The sequence below is a fragment of the Eubalaena glacialis genome, chromosome 10 (assembly GCF_028564815.1).
Source record: "Eubalaena glacialis isolate mEubGla1 chromosome 10, mEubGla1.1.hap2.+ XY, whole genome shotgun sequence".
NCBI lineage: Eukaryota > Metazoa > Chordata > Mammalia > Artiodactyla > Balaenidae > Eubalaena > Eubalaena glacialis.
This window is the reverse complement of record NC_083725.1, coordinates 82,370,238-82,395,399: the sequence shown is the minus strand read 5'-3', so window position 1 is coordinate 82,395,399 and position 25,162 is coordinate 82,370,238. Positions and strand designations below refer to the sequence as shown.

The window sequence follows — 25,162 nt, the reverse complement described above, 5'->3', positions numbered from 1 at the left end:
ATGAATGGATAAAGATGTTTTTATATCTATATATGCAATCGAATGTTAGCCATAAAAAAGAATGAAATAATGCCATTTCAGCAACATGGATGGACCCAGAGATTATCATACTAAGTCAGACAGAAAGACAAATATTACATGGTATCACTTTTATGTGGAATCTAAAAAATAGTACAAATGAACTTATTTACAAAACAGAAACAGACTCACAGACATAGAAAACAAACATGGTTACCAATAGCGAAGGCAGAGGGAAGGAGTATGGGATTTTAAAAATAAATAAATAAAGGAAAATGACAGAGACTATGTGTTATGAGGATAATCAATAGGATGTTGTGTTGGGAGGGAAAAGAACTACTTTAAAGGGAATGGTTTTCCTCAGGGAGGGCCTCGCTGAGATGACACAGAAGCCAGGATCTGACTTCTTCGTAGTCAGTGACCCCTCCCCTGAAAGATTAGGATTAGAAATAAGAAATGTTACTGTTGGCTAGGCGGCAGCCACTACCATTACTTCCAATGTAGCACTTATCGCCATGGTATTGTACCTGCGAATTTTTTGTATGTATGTATTTTTCTGGCTCCGCGGCGCAGCTTGTGAGATCTTAGCTCCACGACCAGGTACCAAACGCAGGCCCTTGGCAGTGAGGGGGCGGCGTCCTAACCACTGGACCACCAGGGAATTCCCCCATGTGAATGTTTTAAGGGCAGGGACAGACTTTGAGGTATCCAGGGCCAAGGCAAGGCCTGGCACTGGTGAGTGGATGAACAATTGTGTAGGGCTGAACTTCTGACGCCCAAGTTCGCTGGGCGGCGGGGGCGCAGATAACGGCCTTCTTTAAGGGCAGGGACCATGTCTACCAACCTCTGCAGCCGTATCTGTTCCATTCGCACTCCCAGTCCGGCATCCGAACCTGAACAACCTCGGCGCAAGCAGCACTTCCAACGAGCCCACTGCCCAGGCTAGAGGCCGACTCTTTTTCCCCGTCTCTAGCCTAGCACCACCTCAAACACCGATGCATGCCGGGATGTGTAGTCCACGTTGAAGTGCATTTCGGGATATGTAGTCACGCGGTCGCCGGGGAACACGCAGAGAAGCTCCGCCTCCTGCCGGCGAGGAAGCGAGGACGTGTGAGGTCACTTCCTGCGTGCAGGGTGGCTTCCTACGGCGCTCCCGCCCTCTCGCTCCTTTTCGCTACCATACCGCCGCCATCATGGGTCGTATGCATGCTCCCGGGTGAGCTCGGGTTTGTGAACGGGTTGCAGGGCTGGGCCTGGGGATGGGGGGGAAAGAGGGAGTGTGGGCAGTGGGTCGAAGGGGTTAGGTTCTGGGCTGCTGTGGCAGGGATCTCCTCCTCACCCCGAGACTGCTTCTCTCCCCAGGAAGGGCCTGTCCCAGTCGGCTCTGCCCTACCGCCGCAGCGTCCCCACCGTAAGTAGCGCGCGGGGACCGGGGAGAGGCCGGGAGGGGGTGCCATTCGTTGCTTGGGGGAAGCGGCGCGGGGATGGGGACCACGTGTGCATGAGGAGCGCGGTTTTGAAGGTGGAGGGGACCGCTGTGTTTCGGTTCCATCCCTGGTTTTTCGTTTTAAAGCTGCTTGCTTTTCCATAAACAGTGGCTGAAGCTGACGTCTGACGACGTGAAGGAGCAGATCTACAAACTGGCCAAGAAGGGCCTGACTCCCTCGCAAATAGGTGAGTGTTTTCGTTTAATGCAGCCCCTTCCGCTTGCCCTCGTGTAACCTGCTGAAAAAGACTCTGGGGGTAAATGTCTCACACGTGGCTTGAAAATCTTTTGCTTGTTTTCCTTGCTTTACTGTTGATGGTGAGCGAGGCCTAGTCTTCATTTGCTGAACTCTCAGGTTCTTACTTGGAAGACGGTAAAGTGAGTAAAATGTGCTGCAAAGTTTAATGAGTATTTTCTTTGGGCTAGGCACTCTCCTAGGTGCATGGTTCTAAGCACTTTACATATGCTGACGTTGTTTAATTCTGACAGCCATACTTTCAAATAAATACTACTAGTTTTCTTTATCTTAAGTTGAAACTGAGGCACATTGCAGCTGTATAACACGCCCCAAATCACACAGGTGTTAATGGAGGAGTTGGGATTGGCTACTCAGAGTGCTCATCACTTTCTCACAGTTAGATGTGGTTTGAACCTCAGCTGCGTGTGACTTTGTGCAAATGGCTTCATTCAGTGAATGTCTGCCTGCTGTGTGATTCTGGATCCTGAGAATAAAGTAATCAAAAAAAGGGCAACTTAGTCTTCTGGAGTTTACAGACTAGTGGAGGTATTGCATACAATAGGAGATAGATAATATAACAGACTGTCAAGTAGTCAGATGGTGCTGTTTTGAAGAATCTCCTTGATTCCTTTGGTGGCCTGTAATCCAACAGCTCACTATGATGATGGTCTTACAACATTCGCAGTTTCCACCAGAAGGGTTTTCCTTAGTGTTGGGTAAACCTTCCTTGGCTGTCTGAGTGAGCTTTGCACGGTCTAACGTCGGTGTCTGATGTATAAGAGTAAGCCTTGTTTTACAGATGGGAAACTTGGAAAGTGGCTTGATCTCAGAGCCTTGACATCACATGCTCCAATTTGTACGTTTGGTGTGGGAATTTATATTATTCCCTTTTCAGGTGTGATCCTGAGGGACTCACATGGTGTTGCACAAGTACGTTTTGTGACAGGCAATAAAATCTTGAGAATTCTTAAGTCCAAAGGACTTGCTCCTGATCTTCCTGAGGATCTCTATCATTTAATTAAGAAAGCTGTTGCTGTTCGAAAGCATCTCGAGAGAAACAGAAAGGTAAGAGAAGAGGACTACTTGTACTAATTCATTTCAGTAAAATATAATGCATGTGATTTGAATTATCCAAGGTGCCTTAGGGCACAAACAAGTCACACTGTTTGCTTTGAAAAGGAAGTTCCACCGAAGAGATTTGCAGGGGGAGCTGTGGCTCCCGAAATTCCCTTAAGGACTTAATCTAGCCACATGAACCCTAGCCTGTGGTTCTGTTAAGGGACACTGGGTAACTTCTAATTAAAGTACGTGGTGTCTATACATTCTACTGTTAAAATAATGTTTAGTTTTGAGTGGTTTTCCTGAATTCTGTCAATTTTTATTTTTAGGATAAAGATGCTAAATTCCGTCTGATTCTGATTGAGAGCCGTATTCACCGGTTGGCTCGATATTACAAGACCAAACGAGTCCTCCCCCCCAATTGGAAATAGTAAGTATTGACCCCTTTTGTTAACAAGAACAGGAGTTGGTCAGATATTAAATATAGTAATAATTATAGTAAAAGGCCTGACAGTAAATGTTTTAGACTGTGGCTCTATGGTCAACTACTCTTTCAACTCTGATTATAGCTAGAAACCAGTCATAGACAATACATAAACAGGTGGACATGGCTGTGTTCCATTGAAACTTTATTTACAAAGACAAAGGGCCATAATTCTGTAGACCACTGATTTAGAACACAAGCAAGCCCTTTGAATCGCTTTTAGATTGTGGGTAAAGTTTCAGTTCTTACCTCTGCTCCCAGGTGCTTATGTTGTCTTAATTTTTGCATAGATTGCTCACTATAATGACTAATTTCCAGACTTTCGGAGTTTCTACCAGAAAGGTTTTTCCTTATGTTGGCCAGTTCTTTGGATGTCTAAGTGATCATCTTCATATTATGCTTGATCATAATAATGAACTGATTCAGGAACTGAGCTGTTTGGTGCATTTATATATTTGAGGTTTATTTTAGTTGTTAGGAAATAGTTCTCTTAGTTTTTGGAGATTCTTGGAATGAGTATGGAGGACTTTTATTAATCTAGCTCTTCTCATCCCCCCCCCCCTTTTTTTTTCCTTTTCAGCGAGTCATCCACAGCCTCTGCCCTGGTTGCATAAATTTGTCTGTTGTACTCAAGCAATAAAATCATTGTTTAACTGAAGCATGTTTTGTATTTCTTTCCCTAAAAAAATTGTCAGTGGTTTGTGTGTTCATCTTTTTTGACGTAGACGTGTGTTAGCAGAATTAGAACTGGGTGATTCCACAGGGAGCAATAAGATAGCATCTATCCATTACATCCCTTCACTGCTCAAACTAGTTGAGCGGTTTATAACTTCATGGTGGTTTCTGTGTACAAAGTGGGTAGGTATTGGAAGAGACTAGGAGGTGGTGACTTACTGTTTTGATGTCATGGCAAAAATGTTTCTAAGTAATTTTGATACGTTTGATGGATTTGAGGTAGATCTGTGATGTTATCTACATTGAAATATCAGAAATACACATGAAAGCGTCTGGAGGGGAGAGCATCTTTAGTATGGAGGGACTTTGGAAGCAATATTTGATCCCAGTCCTGTGGGTGAGGCTTAAAGATGAGGAAGAAGGGCTTCAGGGAACACTAAGAACTATGAGATGAGCTTAGCTCCCTGACCCTTGCAACTTTTGGTTGGGTTAGGATAAAATTTACTTAGCTGGGTGTTGTCAGAATATTCATTTAATTCTTAAAACCTAATGAGGTACATGGGTAACCCCTGTTTGAAAGAGGCAAGTCTTGAACAGCTGGAGTGAGGTGTTCAAGGCTGTAAAACCAGTAAATGAGAAGCTGCATGTCTGGCTGGTTTACTCCTTCAGAATTCAGAAAATTCAAGCAAGCCATGTGTATGTACCACCTTTTTTCTAAGTGTTTATCACTTGAATAAATGTTTAATCTTTTTACTTAAGCTTTCCCCAAGCAGTAATCAAAGTTGTGGTCGAAATCACACTCTCAGGCAAAGTCCCTTGTTTTCAAGAGATCAGTATCTTAAGTAGCATTGATGTCCCTGTGGGATGCTGGGCTCTGGGGGCACAGACACCCCCTTCACTTCCCTTGTTCTTCAGGACACTGTGTATATTTGCCTACCCAGCTGTGCTGGGTATGCAGCTATGCTCTGCTGGGTGTGCAAACTGACTCAGCCCCACTCAGGCTCACAAATATGGGAAACAGGTGTGGAAATTTTACCCAATTCTTACATAGTGTTAGATGTAAGTTTCTAATCCCTGTGCTTTTGTGTTCAGGTCTTAAAAGTGGCTAACTGTCATAAACCAAGAAATAAATTTACTGTAATAAGGCAAACATCTCCAAGAGTGATGAACAAGTAAAACAAGGTAACAGCAAGATCCTTTGCAAACCCCAGGTAAGCTAGGCAAATATTGGGTATTGATGGTTCTGGACCAAAAGCTAGTCAATAGTACATGGAACATTTGATGTTTCCGAACATCTCTAGGTTTCTTTTAATTAGGAGAAGTATTTACCTATTTATAATTTTGCCATCAAGCCAACAGAATTACTGCAAATACTAAACCGGACTACATATTGGGAGGTTTTTTAATACCTTAAAAAATAATATATTAATGTAAAAACCATCTGTAGTCCTTTAGGCAGAGGGTTCAAACTTGGCTTTCAGAAACAGCCCTGCTACTTAAAGGCCGTGTGGTTTGGGGGTCAGATCTCAAGAATCTCTAAATTACCGTGAGGATCACATGATGTTCTTAATATGTAGCAGTAGTTACACCTTTCAGAGAAAACCTTAAGTCTCTCCAGATCACTGTTTATATAATCGCAGACACTTTTTGCACATGGGCATCATATCATGCTGCATATATGATGATGATGATATACTGCATATATCATCCCATAATCTTTTTACTTGGTACGGGTTGTGGGTACTTAGTATTCCATAGACTGTACTCTAATTTGCCTTGTAGTTATCTTGAGATAAATTCCCAGAAATGGGATCTCTCGGTATGTATATTTTATATTTTGTAAAACTGCCTTTTTTTAAAATGACATTTTATTTTGGAGTACACATGGGCAAGGGGTGTGGGGTGTGCGTGTGTGTTTTCCACTCATTTTTTTCAGGGCTTGGGACTGCTAAAGTCTTATGCAGGATCTTAGTTCCCCAACCAAGGATTGAACCCGTGCCCCCTGCATTGGGAGCACGGAGTCGTAACCACTGGACCACCAGGGAGGTCGCCAAACTGCCTTCAAATGTGTACTGATAAGTACCCAAAAGGTGTATGAGAATGTCAGTTCTTTACGTCCTTTGAAAATTGTTTTTGTTTATAAATCTTTGTTAAGAGAGACTGATATTCTGCTTTACCTCTTTGATGACTAATGAGTATCTTACGTTTACTTTTTGTGAATTGCCTATTTATGCTCTGTTCCAGTTTCTCTTTTGGGACATTGTTATTAACCCTTTATCATGTGTTACAAATATTTTCCTCAATTTATTCTGTCTTGATCTTGTTTATGGTATTTTTGCTATAGAAGTTTTAAGAACTTTACTGATACTGTCCCTGATGTTTTTCCCTAATCATCTTTTTCTTTCTTTTTTGAAAATTTATTTATTTATTTATTTATTTATTTTTGGCTGTGTTGGGTCTTCGTTTCTGTGCAAGGGCTTTCTCTAGTTGCAGCAAGCGGGGGCCACTCTTCATCGCGGTGCACGGGCCTCTCACTATCGCGGCCTCTCTTGTTGCGGAGCACAGGCTCCAGACGCGCAGGCTCAGTAGTTGTGGCTCACGGGCCTAGTTGCTCCGCGGCATGTGGGATCTTCCCAGACCAGGGCTCAAACCCGTGTGCCCTGCATTAGCAGGCAGATCCTCAACCACTGCGCCACCAGGGAAGCCCCCATCTTTTTCTTTTTTAAATGGATTAGTCTGTTCAAATTTTTAAAATTTTTGTCTGCTTCTCCCTTTTGTTAAATATAGTATGGTCTGTCTTCATCTGTCTTCCAGACTTAGACATTTATTCTTTCTTTTCAAACAGAGGTTCCCATATGCTTTTTCTTTGTAACATCTATTTTGATGGAGTTGGAAGCAGCATATGCATATAATTTGTTCAGATCTACCCATATGTGAGCTCTTAGTATCTGAAGGTTTCCTTCAACAACTGTTCTTTTCATTTAAAAATCATCTTTTCTTCAAGTGACAGGTGTTCATCTTATTATTTTTTAACTGGAAGTTATGCATATATCTGGTTTTAAAAGTCATGATTATTTTATGAGGCTTATAACTAAAAACAGTCCCTTCCGTTTTGCAGCCTAAAGTCTAGGGCAACCACTTGCAACTCAGCTGTTTTTTTGACATGTAATATGCCTTCTTATTTCTAAATAACATTCTTTTTTTAAAAATTGAGGTGAAATTTACATAAAACTCATCATTTAAAAGTGAACAATTCGGTGGCATCTAGTACATTGTGTAGCCACCATCCTTATCTAGTTCCAAAACATTTTCATCACCCCAAAATAAAACACTGTACTCATAAAGCAGTTATGCCTCATTGTCCCCTCCCCCCAGCCCCTGGCAACCACCAATCTGCTTTCTGTTCCTAACGGTTTACTTATTCTGGATATTTCATATAAATGGAATCATACTATGTATGGCCTTTGATGTCTGGTTTTCACTTGGCATGATGTTTTGGGAGCTCGTTCACATTGTAGCATTTATCTATATTCATTTTTATGGCTGAATAATATCCCACTGTATGTATATACCATAATTTGTTTATGCATTCATCAGTTGATGGATATTTGGATTGCTTCCACCCTTTGGCTGTTTTGAATAGTGCTGTTATGAACATTTACATGCATGTACTTGTTTTCACTTCTTATGGATGTATATGGAACCACTCTAAACACCATTCTTATACTGTGAGTTCTTTTTTTTTTTTTTTGTGGCAGTGCTGCATGGTTTGCGGGATCTCAGTTCCCTGACCAGGGATTGAACCAGGCCATGGTAGTGAAAACCCGGAATCCTAACCACTAGGCCACCAGGGAACTCCCTACTATGATTTCTTGGTTTTTAGTTTATACCTTTTCATCTGGAATTCTCATAATTATATAATGTTTATAGATAATATGTATAATTCTATACTTAACATCTCCTATAAATACATATATTTACAGAAAATGTTAGTAATTAACTTGTTCTTCCATCTGCTTAGTGTTCTGTGTTCCTATCTCTAATTCATCCTCAAATGTTGAACCATAGTTTAAATTTCAATATGTTCAATCAAGTTTACTTTTGTTCTCGTTTTTCGGTGATATCCCTCCCACGGCACTCACCCGCTAGCTCCAACTCAGGTAAATTACTCTTCAGACCTGTAGTTCTGGGGTCTCCTTTTGCCATCAATATGGGATTCTTTCTGCCTCCAGTGTCAGAGTCCCTATTTCCATATCATATATCTTCCTCTTTCTTGGTTTACGCCTTCCTTTTGGTGAAACATCCTCTGGTAGCTCTTGAAGAAAGAGCTCAATCCTTGAACCTCATTTCTTCCCTGTTTATACCAACTCCGAGATAATTTCATCGAGTTTCTGGCTTTAAATGCTATCTTTGATGTTAAGTACACTAAAATTCCTATCTCCAGCGCAGACCTTCTCTGAACTCCAGTCTTAGATATGCAACCACCAATTCAACATCCCCACTTGGATCTCTAATACATATGTGGACTTTATTTATTCCCAAACTGAACTCTTGAATTTGCAGCCCAAACCTGCTCTCTCCCAAGATGTTTACGTCTCAATAAATGGCAACTTGATTTCATCCTTGGACCAAAAACCTGAATCAACCTTGCCCTTTTTTCTCTTACACCCATATATCCACTTGGTCACCACATCCTCTTGGCTTGATCTTAACAGTGTATCCCCAAATTTGACCACTTATCACCTCTACTACAAACACCCTAGTCTGAGTCACCTTCTCTTACCCTTACTATTGTAAAAGCCTCCTCCTAACTATTCTTTACCACCTGTGACTCCCCACCAAAGTTTACTGCATCCATCTAGAGTGGTCTTTTAAAATCTAAGTCACACGGTGTCCCGCATGCTTAAAAACCTCCAGTGGTTTCCCATCTCCTTAAGAATAAAATCCTTATCTTGCCTTACAAGGGAGTATTAGGATCCTGGCAGGAAAACAGGTGGATGTCACACTCAAATTGAGGAATTTGGAGAATGTGTACTAAAGGAACTCTTTACAGAGGTGCCAGTGGGGTTTAGGGAAGCCACAAGGCATGCTGTCTGTGGTTCCCTGGAGCTGGCAATCCTGGAGAGGCATTAGGGACACCCACTCCCAACCTGAAGTGCACAGGGGAACTCCAAGCTGCTGAAGGTCATCTGGGTAAAGACGACTCCTGCCCTCTCATTTCTTGCAGGTGCCTCCCATTGGCCAAATCTCATAGGAAGCGAGAGGTCAAGGGAGCTTGTTGATATGGGCCATAAACATCAGCTTCCCAGGCGGCAGAACAGGGTGGCAAGTGGGTGTGGGGGGACAAAAGGGAAGTATCCAACTCAAAGGGCCCCTGTGGTGTGGCCTCTGCGTTCATCTCCTGCCACCCTTCCCAGTCACCCTGGCCTGGTTTCACAAACACTCCTCCCCGGGCCATTGCCCTTGTTCATTCCTCTGCCTGGAAGGTTCTTCCCCCAGACATCTGCATGGCTTGGTCCTTCATTGAGGTCTCTGTTCAACTGTAACCTCAACCAGAGGCCCTGTCTGAAAGAGCTCCCTCCCACCCAGCACTCCATCCCCCAGTCCCTCTGTTCTTCAGAGTACTGATTACTACCTGACATGCTGTGTTGATTTTTTCAGATTATAAGAAAGCCCCATAGAGCAAGGACTTTGTTTGTTCACTGCTATATTCCTAGAATTTAGAATAGTGTCTGGCACGTAGGTTCTCAAATATTGGTTAAATGAATGCACACCAGAGATGAAAAAACTTTTGAGATCTTGGAAAAAGTCTTTTCAGCTCTCATTGTTGAGTGATAGAATTTGACTGGGAGTAGACTCTGGATTGGAAATAATTTTTCCTAAAGAGTTTTAGCACTGCTTATTGTTTTAAACTAAAAACGAACAAAAACTGTTGTTGAGAAGTCAGATGTCATTCTGTTTCCCACTCCTTTGTTTATAACCTGTTTTTTTCTTTTGGGTTTTTTTTTTTTTCTTCTTTTCTTGACCTGATGCTTTTAGGATTGTCTCTTTATTGCTTAGTGTTCTGAGATTTGCAATAATGCCTTGGTTTTATCTTTTTTCATTTGTTCTGCAAGGTACTCAGTGAGCTATTTCAGTTTCAAAATTGTCTTGCAGTTCTGGGAAATTTTCTGGAATTACTCCTTTAATATTTCTCCCACACTATTTTCTATGTTCTTTTTCTGGAACTCATTATTTGCACATTAGATTTCTGGACTGATCCTCTAATTTTTTTCATCTTTTACCAACTATTGTCCATCGCTTTTCCTTCTGAGAGGTTTCAACTTTATCTTCCAGTCTTAACTAAGTTTTTCCATTTCTACCTTTATATTTTTAATTTCCCAGAGCCAGTGGTATATTGGTAAATGTTATATGTATGCTGGAGGGTGTGTGTGTATGTGTGTGTGTGTGTATATATATAATATTTACATATATGTATGTTAGTGAATGTTTAAATCTCTGGGTGGGGGGGCGGTGGGCACTGATTTGTAGTGTTTACCTATTCTGTGATGTAAAAACTCCCATGATGGCCAATTTCAAGCTACCAGTGGGATGTCAGTGGGATGGAGCTGGGAAGAGATACTTGGCAGTAGACCAACTATATAGTATTTTGTCTATACAGAAACAGTAAACATAAATGACTTCAAGACCATAGATGATAATAAAATGATGTAAAATAATTAGGAAGTGATGAGCTTTATTTCTTACATTGTTTTAAATATAATTTATTTACCTCTGAGTTTATATAATTTAATTTTGAGTAATACCCTGTGCTTAACTAGCTTTCAGAATTCCTCAGAAAGTAACAGTTGGGTATTGTTAGCCCTTATGAGCCAGATCCAGCTCATCACTGCTCAGAGCTCATCTTTGTTCCCTGAACTTGCTTTTCATAGAAACCTGTTGTTTCACAGATAAACTTTTTCTGCCTCTACATTGTCTGTTTTCTTTGAGATCCTTTTTTGTTTGTTTGTCTTTTATGTTAAAGGCTTTCCTCAAATGTCCAGTAATCCTTGTAAGGATCTGAATTGGTATGCTCACTATACAGTATAGTATATAGACAATATGGAATTGTATCCAGATGCAATTACTCTTTCTACCACTAGGGTGTGTGCGTGTGTGTGTGTGTGTGTGTGTGTGTGTGTGTGTGGTTGCTGAAGCTAACACTACCCTATACCTGCAGCTTCTTATAATTTAAAAGTACTCTCACATGTGTTATTTCTTTGATTTTCACAACTTCCCAAAAAGTTGATTCTAGATTTTTTTGGAAGGAGGTTTGGCATAAATTCATTTATGTGAGAAAATTACCCCCATTTTAAAGATGGGGAAATTGAGGCTCAGAAAAGGTAACTCAAACTAAGGCCATTTGGATGCCTGGTGTTCCTATCACTACACCTGATGCCTCTTATCCATTTTCTCAGGTTTTGTTCTTTTTTTTTTTTTTAAAGAGAAGTGCAAATAATAAAGACCCGTGTTCTAGACAAACCAATTAAAAAATTGAGTAATATTTTAGCTAATGCCTAATATATGACAATATATCCATTAGAGAAATCAAAATTTTAAATCTTCAGAAGTCTCAGTGAGTATAAGCAGTTTTTACTATTGTTTCTCTCTCATTTTCTTTTCTGTTTTTCTTTTTTTTTTTTTGGCCGCTCCACAAGGCTTGCGGGATCTTAATTCCCCGACCGGGGAGTGGACCTGCAACCTCCGCAGTGAAAGCACGGAGTCCTAATCACTGACCGCCAGGGAATTCCCTCTCTCTCGTTTTCTTACCTATGAATAGAAATTAGAGTTCTCTTAAGCTAAGGATAAGAGTTGCCTTTCAGGTCTAAGCTAGTGCTGTTCCCGGCTCCCAGTCTCACCTGCAGTCAGACTGCTTCATACACTGTTACCTGTTGCCGTGACGTGTAGCAGCAGCTTGGGAATGATAAATCTCCAAATCAAGATAGTGATTCCTCCAGGGGGAAGGAGGTGGGCAAGATTGGGCAGGGCTACATGGAGAGTTTCAACTGTGTCTGTCAGGTTTTATTTCATAAGCTAGGTGATAGCTACAAGGGGTTTTGTTATATTCTGTCTTTTTGTATGCCCAACATAATTCATTTTAAAAGTCTCTACGGGGTCTAGAGTTATAAACGCAATTCATTCACTCCACAAATATTTATTGAGCACTTTTGTGACAAGCATTCTAGACAGCAGTGAACAGCAATTTAGTGTCTGGATTCATCACTAGTTCATTCAACATGCATGTGCTATGCCAGATGTTAATAAGATGACTCACACCTGATCCTGCACCTTAGAAAAGAGTTTTAGACTAGTGTGAGGTAGGGCACATTAGTCATTAAGCATACAAATCTCACAAGGTTGAAGTTAACTTCAGAAGAGCAGTGCAGATAAAGTGGTAAGGAAAAATCACAGAGAATTTCACAGAGGAGATGGCAGATGAGCTGCATTTTGAAGGGCATTCTGGGAGAGGGGAGGGATGCACTCCAGGCAAAGGGCCGCCTCTGCAGAGGGAACAGCACGAGCAAAGTATGAGGTAGGAGCGTGTGCAGTGTGAGGGTCCAGTGAGTATTCTAGTTCGGCTGATGAACTCAGTGGTAGGGACTGAAAAGTCTAGGAAAGAAGTTAGGTCAACTCCCAGAGGGCCCAGGTCCAGGCCAAGCTGCTAGACTATTCTGTAGGAGACAGAGAGCTATTTGCTGTAAGGCCAGGAGGGCAGGGGAGTGGCAGGTTGCTCATAGAGCTTGGGTGGTCACAGACAGGACCTGGAGAGACAGGAGCAGGTGGGAGATCACAACAGTAGAGTCCACAGGACCTACTGCTTCTTTTGGCTTGGGATCATTACAGGTGTCTGTTCAGTTTCTGCTTGAACTCCTCCAGGGATGGGAAGCTCATCACTCAAAAGGAGTATGGTTTTTACTGCTGGGTAGCAGTTCCCCATGTGTCTTGCTGGGTCTCACATGGAGCTCTACTTCACAGGGCCGTGGTGAGGGGGGAGGAGATGGAAGAGGAGGAAGAACTTGGAAAAGCACAAAGCATGCTGTCTCTGTGAGGGCACTGTCCTCTCTGCTTCTGGCAGTCAGTGTGCGTGAGGATGAGCCGGGCTGGGGGATGCAAGGGGGGAAGGGCTGCTTTGAGGCTGTGTTCTTTTCCACTCAGGCACCGACCAACAGGCTGGAGGTTGGAGGTTTTGGGTTGTCTTTGTGGTGCCTCTGTGGGGATGCCATGGTACTGGGCCTGGAATGCAAGGGGGATTTGGGACAGAGGCCATCTAGTGCTGGAGGTATGGGATGGTCCTGTGTCACTGGGGGTCCTGCTCTGCCAGCATCCACTCTTCTAGTCCAGGGAAAGGGCTTTCGACTGATCTGGGAGTCTCTCAGCATGGGCCATCAGCACTGGCCCTCACACCTTGCCAGCATGGCTTTTGGCTCAAAGATTGGGGCAAGACTGGTCTTCACGGAAGACTGATTTGGTACCCTACCCTCTGAGGGTCATTAGACAGACCCCCCCGCCCCCACTTGCCCTAAATCTCTCCAGCTAACTTACTGCAGTGTCTGAAATCTCGTCATTGGACACATACATTTCCTAGAGGGTCTGGCACATTACTTGAGAGCCTACTCGATACAGTTATCTATTAACAAACTCACAAAGATTCGAAGGGCCTTTTGTAACTGTAAAGCCCTACACTAAACTAAAGTGCTATTATTCATGCAAATCACCCTGAGCTCTAACCACCTCTAACTCAGGATCAGGAACTTATGGATCACAAACACTTTTGCCTCCGTAATCTCACTGGACCTTTACAGCAACCCTGTACCACAGAAATTATTAAACTTCTCTTTTGGGGCTTCCCTGGTGGCGCAGTGGTTGAGAATCTGCCTGCTAATGCAGGGAACACGGGTTCGAGCCCTGGTCTGGGAGGATTCCCACATGCTGCGGAGCAGCTGGGCCCGTGAGCCACAACTACTGAGCCTGCGCGTCTGGAGCCTGTGCTCCGCAACAGGAGAGGCCGCGATAGTGAGAGGCCTGCGCACCGCGATGAAGAGTGGCCCCCGCTTGCCACAACTAGAGAAAGCCCTCGCACAGAAACGAAGACCCAACACAGCCAAAAATAAATAAATTAATTAAAAAAAAAAAAAAAAAAACAACTTCTCTTTGCCTCAGTTTCCTCTTGTAAAATGGAAGTAAAATCCCTTGCCCAAGGTCACATGACCAATATGAGGCCACAGAGACTGGACACTAGATTTTAGAAACAAAGTCTTATTTCCTCCTATTTTTTCAAAGCAGCTTGGGGTGTGACACACTCTACATTGTGGAAGGATTACTGTCTGAGCGGGATTGGTCTCTGACCTTTGAAAGCAAGATAAAGATTGGGTAGGGCTGGAAAGGGAAGTCAAGTAGTCATTTGGGTGGGTGTGGGATGCCACCCAGAATGCATGGCAGGAGGGTCACCGAGGAAGCTGAACTGGGATTTGGGGGTGTGGTCAGTTAGCCGTTCAGGTGATAAGACTTAGGTCCCTCCCCACCACTGGGGAAAGAGCCTGGGACGGGGCGTCTGTGAATAGCACAGCCAGAATGGAACTCAGGCTGTCGGTGCCTGAGCCCTGTTTTCTCCATCCCTGCACTGTCCCCCAGAGGTGCTGTGTGAACTTTGGCAAATCTCACTGCCTGGCTGATCCTTACTAGTAAAGAAGGAGATTGGACCAGATAGGCTCCAAGCCACCTCTCCCCACCCCCCCATCCCCCCCGCCCGGGCAATGCCATGCTAAGTTCTGGAAGTAGGTGAAACTATTCAAGTCTCCAGCACCTCCAGAAGAGAGGCCCTGGGGCAGGGAGGATGTGTTTCCAGTCCTGACTAAATCACTTTTTCTTACATCATAACATTCCTTTCTGCTCTTGCACCTGCCTGAAGGATGGAAAATCGGTATCTGTGAGTCATCTCCTGGGCTCTGCCCAACCTGCCCATTTATTTCTTCATTCAGCAACATTCTCTAGATGCTTACAATGGCCCTGGCCCCTCTCCTCTCCTCTCTCATCCATCCATCCATCCATCCATCCAGTCAACAAATGTTTATTGAACTGTGTGTCAGCTGGTATTTTAGGCTTTGAGATACAATAGTGAGCAAAACTAGACATGTCCCTGCCCTCTTGGAGCCTACAGGGTTTTGGAGGGGAGAGATACTAATTAAACGATCACCATACAAATGCAGATGCCAATGGTAACAAGTTCTACAAAGGAGATGGGTCTGGTACTACAAGAGCCTGTGGGTGGTCGGGTGGGGGAATCTCACCAAGGTGGGTAGAGAAGGCTTCCCTGAGGATGTGACTCTTGAGCTGTTGTCTGACGTAAGGGGGAGTGAAGTGGGGAGATGCAGTGGGCATTCCAGGCACAGGAAATGGCCCGTACAAAGGCCTTGTGGCAGAGGGAGCCCAGTGAGTCGGGGAGGGAGGCAGGGGCCAGACCCACAGGACTTTGTAGGACTTTGAAAGGGACGGTCTTTTCTTTAGAGCAATAGGGATGAAGGGTTTTTGTTTTGTTTTTTAAATTTATTTATTTATTTTTGGCTGCGTTGGGTCTTCGTTTCTGTGCGAGGGCTCTCTCTAGTTGCGGCGAGCGGGGGCCACTCATCGCAGTGCGCGGGCCTCTCACTATCGCGGGCCTCTCTTGTTGCGGAGCACAGGCTCCAGACGCGCAGGCTCAGTAGTTGTGGCTCACGGGCCCAGTTGCTCCGCGGCATGTGGGATCTTCCCAGACCAGGGCTCAAACCTGTGGCCCCTGCACCGGCAGGCAGACTCTCAACCACTGCGCCACCAGGGAAGCCCCGATGAAGGGTTTTAATCAGGGCGAGTGACATGATCAGCTTTACATTTCTAAAATATTCTGGCTGCCTGCTGGGTGAAGAATGGATGAGGGTGAGTGGAAGATGAACTGGACCTAGTGAATTTGGGAGACCAGAGAGGAGGCCAGAGTCCAAAGGAGAGATGATTGCAGCTCGGACTAAGGTGTCAGGGTAGAGGTGGAGAAGAGCAGAGACGTTAGAGAAACATCTAGACCATAAACCTGTCAAGACTTGGTGTTGGGTTGGATGTGGGGAGTGAAAGAGAGGTATGAAAGACGACTGCCCGTCTCTGGCACGGGCAGAAGCAGGGGTGGCAGTCATTCATGAAGACAGGGAACACTGGGTGGAGGGGGGCAGGTGTGGGCCGTACATTATGAGTTCAGTTTTGGAGATGTTGAGTTTGAACTGTCTATAAGATATCCAATTAGGTCAAATAATAATAAGTAACACTGAGCACTTACACGGATTTACCCCCTTGTACAAATACTAAAATAAATAAAATTTTTTAAACATCTTTATTGGAGTATAATTGCTTTACAATGGTGTGTTAGTTTCTGCTTTATAACAAAGTGAATCAGCCATACATATGCATACATCCCCATATCTCCTCCCTCTTGCATCTCCCTCCCACCCTCCCTATCCCACCCCTCTAGGTGGTCACAAGGCACCAAGCTGAACTCCCTGTGCTATGCGGCTGCTTCCCACTAGCTATTTTACATTTGGTAGTGTATATATGTCCATGCCACTCTCTCACTTCGTCCCAGCTTACTATTCCCCCTCCCCGTGTCCTCAAGTCCATTCTCTACATCTGTGTCTCTATTCCTGTCCTGCCCCTAGGTTATTCAGAACCCTTTTTTTTTTTAGATTCCATATTATATGTGTTAGCATACAGTATTTGTTTTTCTCTTCTGACTTCACTCTGTATGACAGACTCTAGGTCCATCCACCTCACTACAAATAACTCAATTTCGTTTCTTTTTATGGCTGAGTAATATTCCATTGTATATATGTGCCACATCTTCTTTATCCATTCATCTGTTGATGGACACTTAGGTTGCTTCCATGTCCTGGCTATTGTAAACAGAGCTGCAGTGAACATTGTGGTACCATGTCTCTCTCTCTCTTTTTTTTTATAAATTTATTTATTTATTTGTTTGTTTTTTTATTTTTCTTTGGCTGTGTTGGGTCTTCTTTGTTGTGTGCGGGCTTTCTCTTATTGCAGCAAGCAGGGGCTACTCTTCATTGCGGTGCGCGGGCTTCTCATTGTCGTGGCTTCTCTTGTTGCAGGGCACAGGCTCTAGGCACGCGGGCTTCAGTAGTTATGGCACGTGGGCTCTAGAGCGCAGGCTCAGTAGTTGTGGCGCACGGGCTTAGTTGCTCTGCGGCATGTGGGATCTTCCTGGGCCAGGGATCGAACCCATGTCCCCTGCATTGGCAGGTGGATTCTTAACCACTGCGCCACCAGGGAAGCCTACATGTCTCTTTTTGAATTATGGTTTTCTCAGGGTATATGCCCAATAGTGGGATTGCTGGGTCGTATGGTAGTTCTATTTTTAGTTTTTTAAGGAACCTCCATACTGTTCTCCATAGTGGCTGTAGCAATTTACATTCCCACCAACAGTGCAAGAGGGTTCCCTTTTCCCCACACCCTCTCCAGCATTTATTGTTTGTAGATTTTTTTTTCTATTCAGTAGCCAATATTGGCATTTTTTAAAATTAATTTTTATTGGAGTATGGTTGCTTTACAATGTTGTGTTAGCCTCCCCTGCACAACAAAAGGAATCAGCCATACACATACAGATATCCCCTCCCTTTTGGACTTCCCTTCCATTTAGATTACCATAGTGCATTAGGTAGAGTTCCCTGTGCTATACAGTATGTTCCTATCAGTTGCCTATTTCATACATAGTATCAGTACAATATTGGCATTGTTATTTCAAGACTTTTATATGTATTCTGCAGGATAAAACAAAGAAGTAATCAACAACAAGGTCCTACTGTATAGCACAGGGAACTATAGTCAATATCCTGTGATAAACCATAATGGAAAAGAATATGAAAAAAATACATATAATCATATATATATGTGTATATATATATATATATAGCAGAAATTAACACAACATTGTAAATCAACTATACTTCAATTAAAAACATTTTTCAGCATACGTGAAAGGGATATAATTATACAGTCAAACAAGTTCAACAAAAACCCTATTATCTTTTCTGTGAATGGGAAATAAATATCAACTTTAAAAAAAAAAAATTGGCTTTTTTTAAGAGCAGTTTTAGGTTCACAGCAAAATTGAGCAGAAGGTATGACGAGTTCCCATATACCCCCTGTCCCCACACATGCACAGCCTTCCCCACTATCGACATCCTGCACCAGAGAGTATATTTGTTAAAATGATGAACCTACATGAACACATCACTATCACCCAAAGTCCATAGTTTACATTACCATTCACTCCTGGCGTTGTACATTCTATGGGTGTTTTTTTTTTTTTTTTAACATCTTTATTGGAGTATAATTGCTTTACAATGGTGTGTTAGTTTCTGCTTTATAACAAAGTGAGTCAGCTATACATATACATGTGTCCCCATATCTCTCCCCTCTTGTGTCTCCCTCCCTCCCACCCTCCCTATCCCACCCCTCTAGGTGGTCACAAAGCACCGAGCTGATCTCCCTGTGCTATGCGGCTGCTTCCCACTAGCTATCGGTTTTACATTTGGTAGTATATATATGTCCATGCCACTCTCTCACTTTGTCCCAGCTTACTCTTCCCCCTCCCAGTGTCCTCAAGTCCATTCTCTAGTAGGTCTGCATCTTTATTCCCGTCTTGCCCCTAGGTTCTTTATGACCATTTTTTTTTTTTTTTAGATTCCATATATATGTGTTAGCATACGGTATTTGTTTTTCTCTTTCTGACTTACTTCACTCTGTATGACAGACTCTAGGTCCATCCACCTCACTACAAATAACTCAATTTCGTTTCTTTTTATGGCTGAGTAATATTCCATTGTATATATGTGCCACATCTTCTTTATCCATTCATCTGTTGATGGACACTTAGGTTGCTTCCATGTCCTGGCTATTGTAAATAGAGCTGCAATGAACATTGTGGTACATGACTCTTTTTGAATTATGGTTTTCTCAGGGTATATGCCGAGTAGTGGATTGCTGGGTCATATGGTAGTTCTATTTTTAGTTTTTTAAGGAACCTCCATACTGTTCTCCATAGTGGCTGTATCAATTTACATTTCCACCAACGGTGCAGGGGTGCTCCCTTTTCTCCACAACCTCTCCAGCATTTATTGTTTCTAGATATTTTGATGATGGCCATTCTGACCAGTGTGAGGTGATGCCTCATTGTGGTTTTGATTTGCATTTCTCTAATGATTAATGATGTTGAGCATTCTTTCATGTGTTTGTTGGCAATCTGTATATCTTCTTTGGAGAAATGTCTATTTAGGTCTTCTGCCCATTTTTGGATTGGGTTGTTTGTTTTTTTGATATTGAGCTGCATGAGCTGCTTGTAAATTTTGGAGATTAATCGTTAGTTGCTTCATTTGCAAATATTTTCTCCCATTCTGAGGGTTGTCTTTTTGTCTTGTTTATGGTTTCCTTTGCTGTGCAAAAGGTTTTAAGTTTCATTAGGTCCCATTTGTTTATTTTTGTTTTTATTTCCATTTCTCTAAGAGGTGGGTCAAAAAGGATCTTGCTGTGATTTATGTCATAGAGTGTTCTGCCTGTTTTTTCCTCTAAGAGTTTTATAGTGTCTGGCCTTACATTTAGGCCTTTAATCCATTTTGAGTTTTTTTGTATGTGGTGTTAAGGAGTGTTCTGATTTCATTCTTTTACATGTAGCTGTCCAGTTTTCCCAGCACCACTTATTGAAGAGGCTGTCTTTGGAAAGAGACTCCACTCTTAAAGGGTGCACACAAAATCACACAAAGTTTGACAGACAAGCAAAAGCTAAGAGTGTAGCACCATGAAACCAGCTCTATAAGAAATGTTAAAGGGACCTGTCTAAGCAGAAAAGAAAAAGCCACAACTAAAAATATGAAAAGTACGAAAGGAAAAATCTCATTGGTAATGGCAAATATACAGTAAAGATAGTAATCAACCATGTATAAAGCTAGAGGAAGGTTAAAAGACAAAAGTAGTAAACTCATCTATGTCTGCAATAAGTAGTTAAGGGATCCACAAAACAAAAAGATGTAAAATGTGATGTCAAAAACAGTAAACATGGAGGGGGGATGGAGTAAAAATGCAGAGTTGTTAAAATGCATTAAAACTTAAGAGATCAGCAACTTAAAATAATCATGTATATATAAAGATTGCTATATATAAACCTCATGGTAACCACAAACCAAAAATCTGTAATAGATATATGCACAAACACAAGAGAAAGGAATCCAAACATAACACTAAAGATAGTCATCAAATCACAAGGGAAGGGAGCAAAAGAAGAAAAAAGGAGCAAAAAAGAACTACAAAAACAACCCCAAAATTAACAAAATGGCAATAAGTACATACCACTCCTGGGTATTTATCCAATGAAAACACTAATTAGAAAAGATATATGCACCCCTATGTTCATTGTAGCATTATTTATAATAGCCAAGAAGCAACCTAAGTCCCCATCAATAGATGAATGGATAAAGAAGATGTGATATATATATACATATATATGATACATACATATATATATACACACACACACACAATGGAATGCTACTCAGTCATAAAAAGGAATGAAATCTTGCCATTATTGTCAAAATGGATGGACCTACAGGGTATTAAGTTAAATGAAATAAGTCAGGGAAAGACAAATCCTATATGATTTCATTTATATGTGGAATCTAAAAAACAAATGAACAAATATAACAAAACAGAAACAGTTACAAATACAGAGAACAAACAGGTGGCTGCCAGAGGAAAGGGGAGCAAGGGAGAAGAGAAATAAGTGAGGGAGATTAAGAGGTAGAAATTTCCAGTTGCAAAATAAATGGGTCACAAGTATGAAATGTACATTGTGGGGAATATAGTCAATAATTATGTAATATCTTTGTATGGTGGCAGACGGTAACTAGACTTATTGTGATTATCATTTTGAAATGTATAGAAATACTGAATCGCTATATTATATAACAGGAACTAACATAGTGTTGTAGGTCCATTATACTTTAGAAACAGCCTCATAGAAAAGAGATCAGATTTGTGTTTACCAGAGGCACAAAGGGGAACTGGATGAAGGTGATCAAAAGGTACAGACTTCCAGTGGTTAGCACTCCATGCTTTCACTGCCGAGGGTCCGGGTTGGCTCCCTGGTCTGGGAACTAGGATCCTGTAAGCCACGTGGCACGGCCAGAAAAAAAAAAAAAGGTACAAACTTCCAGTTATAAGATAAATAAGTACTAGGGATGTAATGTACAACATGATAAAGATAATAAACACTGCTGTATGTTATATACGAAAGTTGCGAGTAAAACCTAAGAGTTCTCATCACAAAGGGAAATACTTTTTTCTATTTCTTTTATTTTGTGTCTCTATGAGATGACGGATGTTCCCTAAACTTATTGTGATAATCACTTCATGATGTATGTAAGTCAAATCATTATGCTGTGCACCTTAAACTTATACAGTGCTGTATGTCAATTATATCTCAATAAAGCTGGAAGAAAAAAAAAGGAAAATGCTCGAACAGCACTAGCTGTCCAATTGAAATATAATGTGAGCCGCAAAGGTGAGCCAATATATGTAGCTTTGAATTTGGTAGTAACCACTCTTTTAATAATATATTTTACATAACTTAATGTATCCAAAATATTATATCAACATGTAATCATTATAAACAATTATGAATGAGGTATTTTACATTTTTTATACTAAGTCTTTAAAATCTGCTCTATATTTTATACTTAGAGTACATATCAATTCAGACAATGTAGGCTAGCCATAATTCCCATGGCCAGTGGCTGTTTGGGGTGATGCAGAGCTAGATAATATAAACATTTTTGCTAGTAATCCATTGGATTATGTTACTAGTAATTGCAAGAATTTCTAAATCTTACAAAAACGATTAGAATGCATGCATTGCTTTTATTATTGTTTTTACATTTACAGGTTTAAATTTGAAACCAAGTTGTTATAACATTGACTATCTCAGTAAAGCTTTGTGGTTTTCATCATATAGGTTTTACACATATGTTTTGTATATATTTTTTCATTAGGGTTATTCCTAAATTGTTTATATTTTTGCTGCTATTATTATGGGGGAAAGAGTTCAACTGATTATTAAACTATTAATTTTGTGATATTATCTTGGTCCTGAGTTTCCTTATTAATTCTAAGAGTTTAGGGTTGTTCTCCTTGTTTTAAGGCATTATGCCATATTTGTATTGTCTGCAAATGAAGATAATTTTATTTCCTTCCCTATACTTAAATCTTTTATTTCTGTTTCAGGTCTGATTGTATTGGCAAGAACTTCTAAAACAACCTTAAATAATAGCATCACTATAGATATGCTTGTTCTTTTTTAAAAAAATGTTTATTTATTTTAATGAGAATATTTTTAAATGTTTCATTGTTAAAGAATGTGTATGTCTGAGAGATATACTCTCAAAAGAAACATCTGGTTATTTGTAATTTTCTAATACATTTCTTAAACTTTTTATTTTGAGATAATTATAGATTGCAAACAGAAGTTTGCAAAGACAGTAAAGAGGTCCCTATTTACCCTCCACCCATTTCACCAATGGTTACATCTTACATAACTACAGGACAATATCATATCAAAATTAGAAAATTAGCATTGGTACAGGGACTTCCCTGGCGGTCTGGTGGTTAAGACTCCCCACTTCAACTGCAGGGGGCATGGGTTCGATCCCTGGTCGGGGAACTAAGATCCCGCATGCCCACATGGTGCGGCCAAAAAAAAAAAAGAAAATTAGCATTGGTATAATGTATGTGTACATCATTCTATAGTTTACAGAATACAGACTATATCATTCTGTAGTCATTTTACTGATTTGTGTAACCACCATTGCAATCAAGATACAGAACTATTTCATCACTACAAAGATCTCCTTCATGCCACTCTTTTATCCATCTTTCCCCTTCCCATCACCATCCCTCACCCCTTGCAACCAGTGATGAGTTCTCCATCTCTGTAATTTTTAAAATTTGAGAATGTTATGGAATCATATAATGTGACTTTTTCAGATTGGCTTTTTTCACTCAGCATAATTCCTTGAGATCCACTCAAGTTGTTGTATATACCAACAGTTTGTTACCAAGTGTATTCCATGGTGTGGAATACCATGTGGAATTCCATGGTGTGGTGATGTACCACAGTTTTTAAAACCATTCAGCTACTATAGGACATTTTGGTTGTTTCCAGTTTGGGGCTATTACAAAAAGCTGCTATGAACAATCACGTATAAGTTTTTATGTGAACATGTCTCATTTCTCTGGAATGTCCAGGAGTGGGAATGCTGGGACATATGGTAAGTGAATGTTAAGTTTTTTAAGAAACTGCCAAACTATTTTCCAGAATGGCTGTACCATTTCACATTCCCACTAGCAATGTGTGAGAGAGAGAGTTTCTCTGCACACTCACCAGCATTTGATATTGTCACTATTTTTCATTTTAGATTCTAACATAATTTTTAAAATGAGTGTATTTTCTCAAATACATCTTTTGGCATTTATTGAGATAATTTCATGGTATCTCTTATTGGATCTCTTGATGAACTGTATTATTTTATCCATAAATATACATATATATTTTCCTCTGAACATTGCATTTTATTTTTGGGGGGAGAGGATAGGAGGAGTAAGGGGAAGAAAGCAGGGTCCCACTGGAGTCTCCAAAGTGTATGAAACTAGTAGTATAAGGATGGGATGAGATGGCCAGGCAGATTAGATAGAAGGCCCCCAAGATTCTTTTTTCTACTGATTTTTGTAATCTAATGAAAATATGACATATGTAATTGCCTAGCACATGGTATTCAATAAATGTCAGTTGCCTTTTCTAGCAGGGTTCTTTACAGGCTAGGTTGTACCTAGACACCATCATCTTTCTTCTTTCAGGGAATGAAGGTCACCTAGAAAACTAGGCAACTAAAAGCACAGCACGGTTTGGGTAATGCAGTTGGCTGGCTGGCTCAGTGTGTGGTCTGTCTCCCCATTCTCCCCACTCTACTGGGCCAGGGAGGGGCTAAGAGTACAGTTTCCCCAGTGGCTGCACAGGGGACTCGCCAGCTTGTCCTAGCAGATCATGTGGAGGGCTGTGGGCTGCAGTGCTCTAATGCACAGTCATCTCTTTTTTTTTTTTAATTTTATTTATTTATTTATTTATGGCTGTGTTGGGTCTTCGTTTCTGTGCGAGGGCTTTCTCTAGTTGTGGCAAGCGGGGGCCACTCTTCATCGCGGTGCGTGGGCCTCTCACTATCGCGGCCTCTCTTGTTGCGGAGCACAAGTTCCAGATGCGCAGGCTCAGTAATTGTGGCTCACAGGCCCAGTTGCTCCGCGGCATGTGGGATCTTCCCAGACCAGGGCTCGAACCCGTGTCCCCTGCATTGGCAGGCAGATTCTCAACCACTGCGCCACCAGGGAAGCCCCCAGTCATCTCTTTTTGATGTTGATAATTGTACAGAAAAAAAGCAGACATGCATGCTGATTTCGCCAGCTGTCTTCAGGATCTCAATAGCCTTGCTGTGCTTGATATCTTGGAAATCCACATTGTTCACATCTAGGACTTGGTCCCCTTTCTGAAGTCCTGCTCAGTGTACATCAGAGTCAGGAATCACCTTGGAGATGAAGATGCCTTGTTGGCAGGCCCTTCCTACTGAGATCTGAAATTCCAACTGAGCTCTAGGGGCTTTTTTTTTGTTTTTTAAATATTTATTTATTTTGGCTGTGCCGGGTCTAGTTGCGGCACACGGTATCTTCATTGCGGCATGCAGGATCTTTCATTGAGGTGCACAGGCTTCTATAGTTGTGGCGCGTGGGCTTAGTTGCCCCACGGCATGTGGGATCTTAGTTCCCTGACCACGGATCGAACCCGTGCCCCCTGCAGTGGAAGCGGGGAGTCTTAACCACCGGACCACCAGGGAAGTCCCCCTCTGCCCTTTTTTTTTTTTTTTTTTTTTAAATTTTTGGCTGCATTGGTCTTCGTTGCTGCACGCGGGCTTTCTCTAGTTGGGGCGAGTGGGGGCTACTCTTTGTTGTGGTGCGCAGGCTTCTCATTGCAGTGGCTTCTCTTGTTGCGGAGCACGGGCTCTAGGCACGCAGGCTTCAGTAGTTGTGGCATGCAGGC

The 25,162-nt window shown here is 41.8% G+C and overlaps 1 protein-coding gene and 1 non-coding gene across 2 annotated transcripts; both read left to right on the top strand.

The window, feature by feature from the left end:
* Window positions 1–1,139: 1,139 nt before the first annotated feature.
* Window positions 1,140–3,943, top strand: RPS13 (ribosomal protein S13). The gene is made up of 6 exons (XM_061203083.1): window positions 1,140–1,234; window positions 1,381–1,429; window positions 1,614–1,692; window positions 2,638–2,807; window positions 3,131–3,231; window positions 3,866–3,943. Exons 1-6 carry the CDS (start codon window positions 1,212–1,214, stop codon window positions 3,897–3,899), a joined length of 456 nt encoding a protein of 151 aa, XP_061059066.1. The 5' UTR covers window positions 1,140–1,211; the 3' UTR covers window positions 3,900–3,943.
* On the top strand, window positions 2,396–2,485 carry LOC133100190 (small nucleolar RNA SNORD14). The gene has a single exon (XR_009702429.1). It is a non-coding gene; the product is annotated as a small nucleolar RNA SNORD14 (small nucleolar RNA).
* Window positions 3,944–25,162: the final 21,219 nt, after the last annotated feature.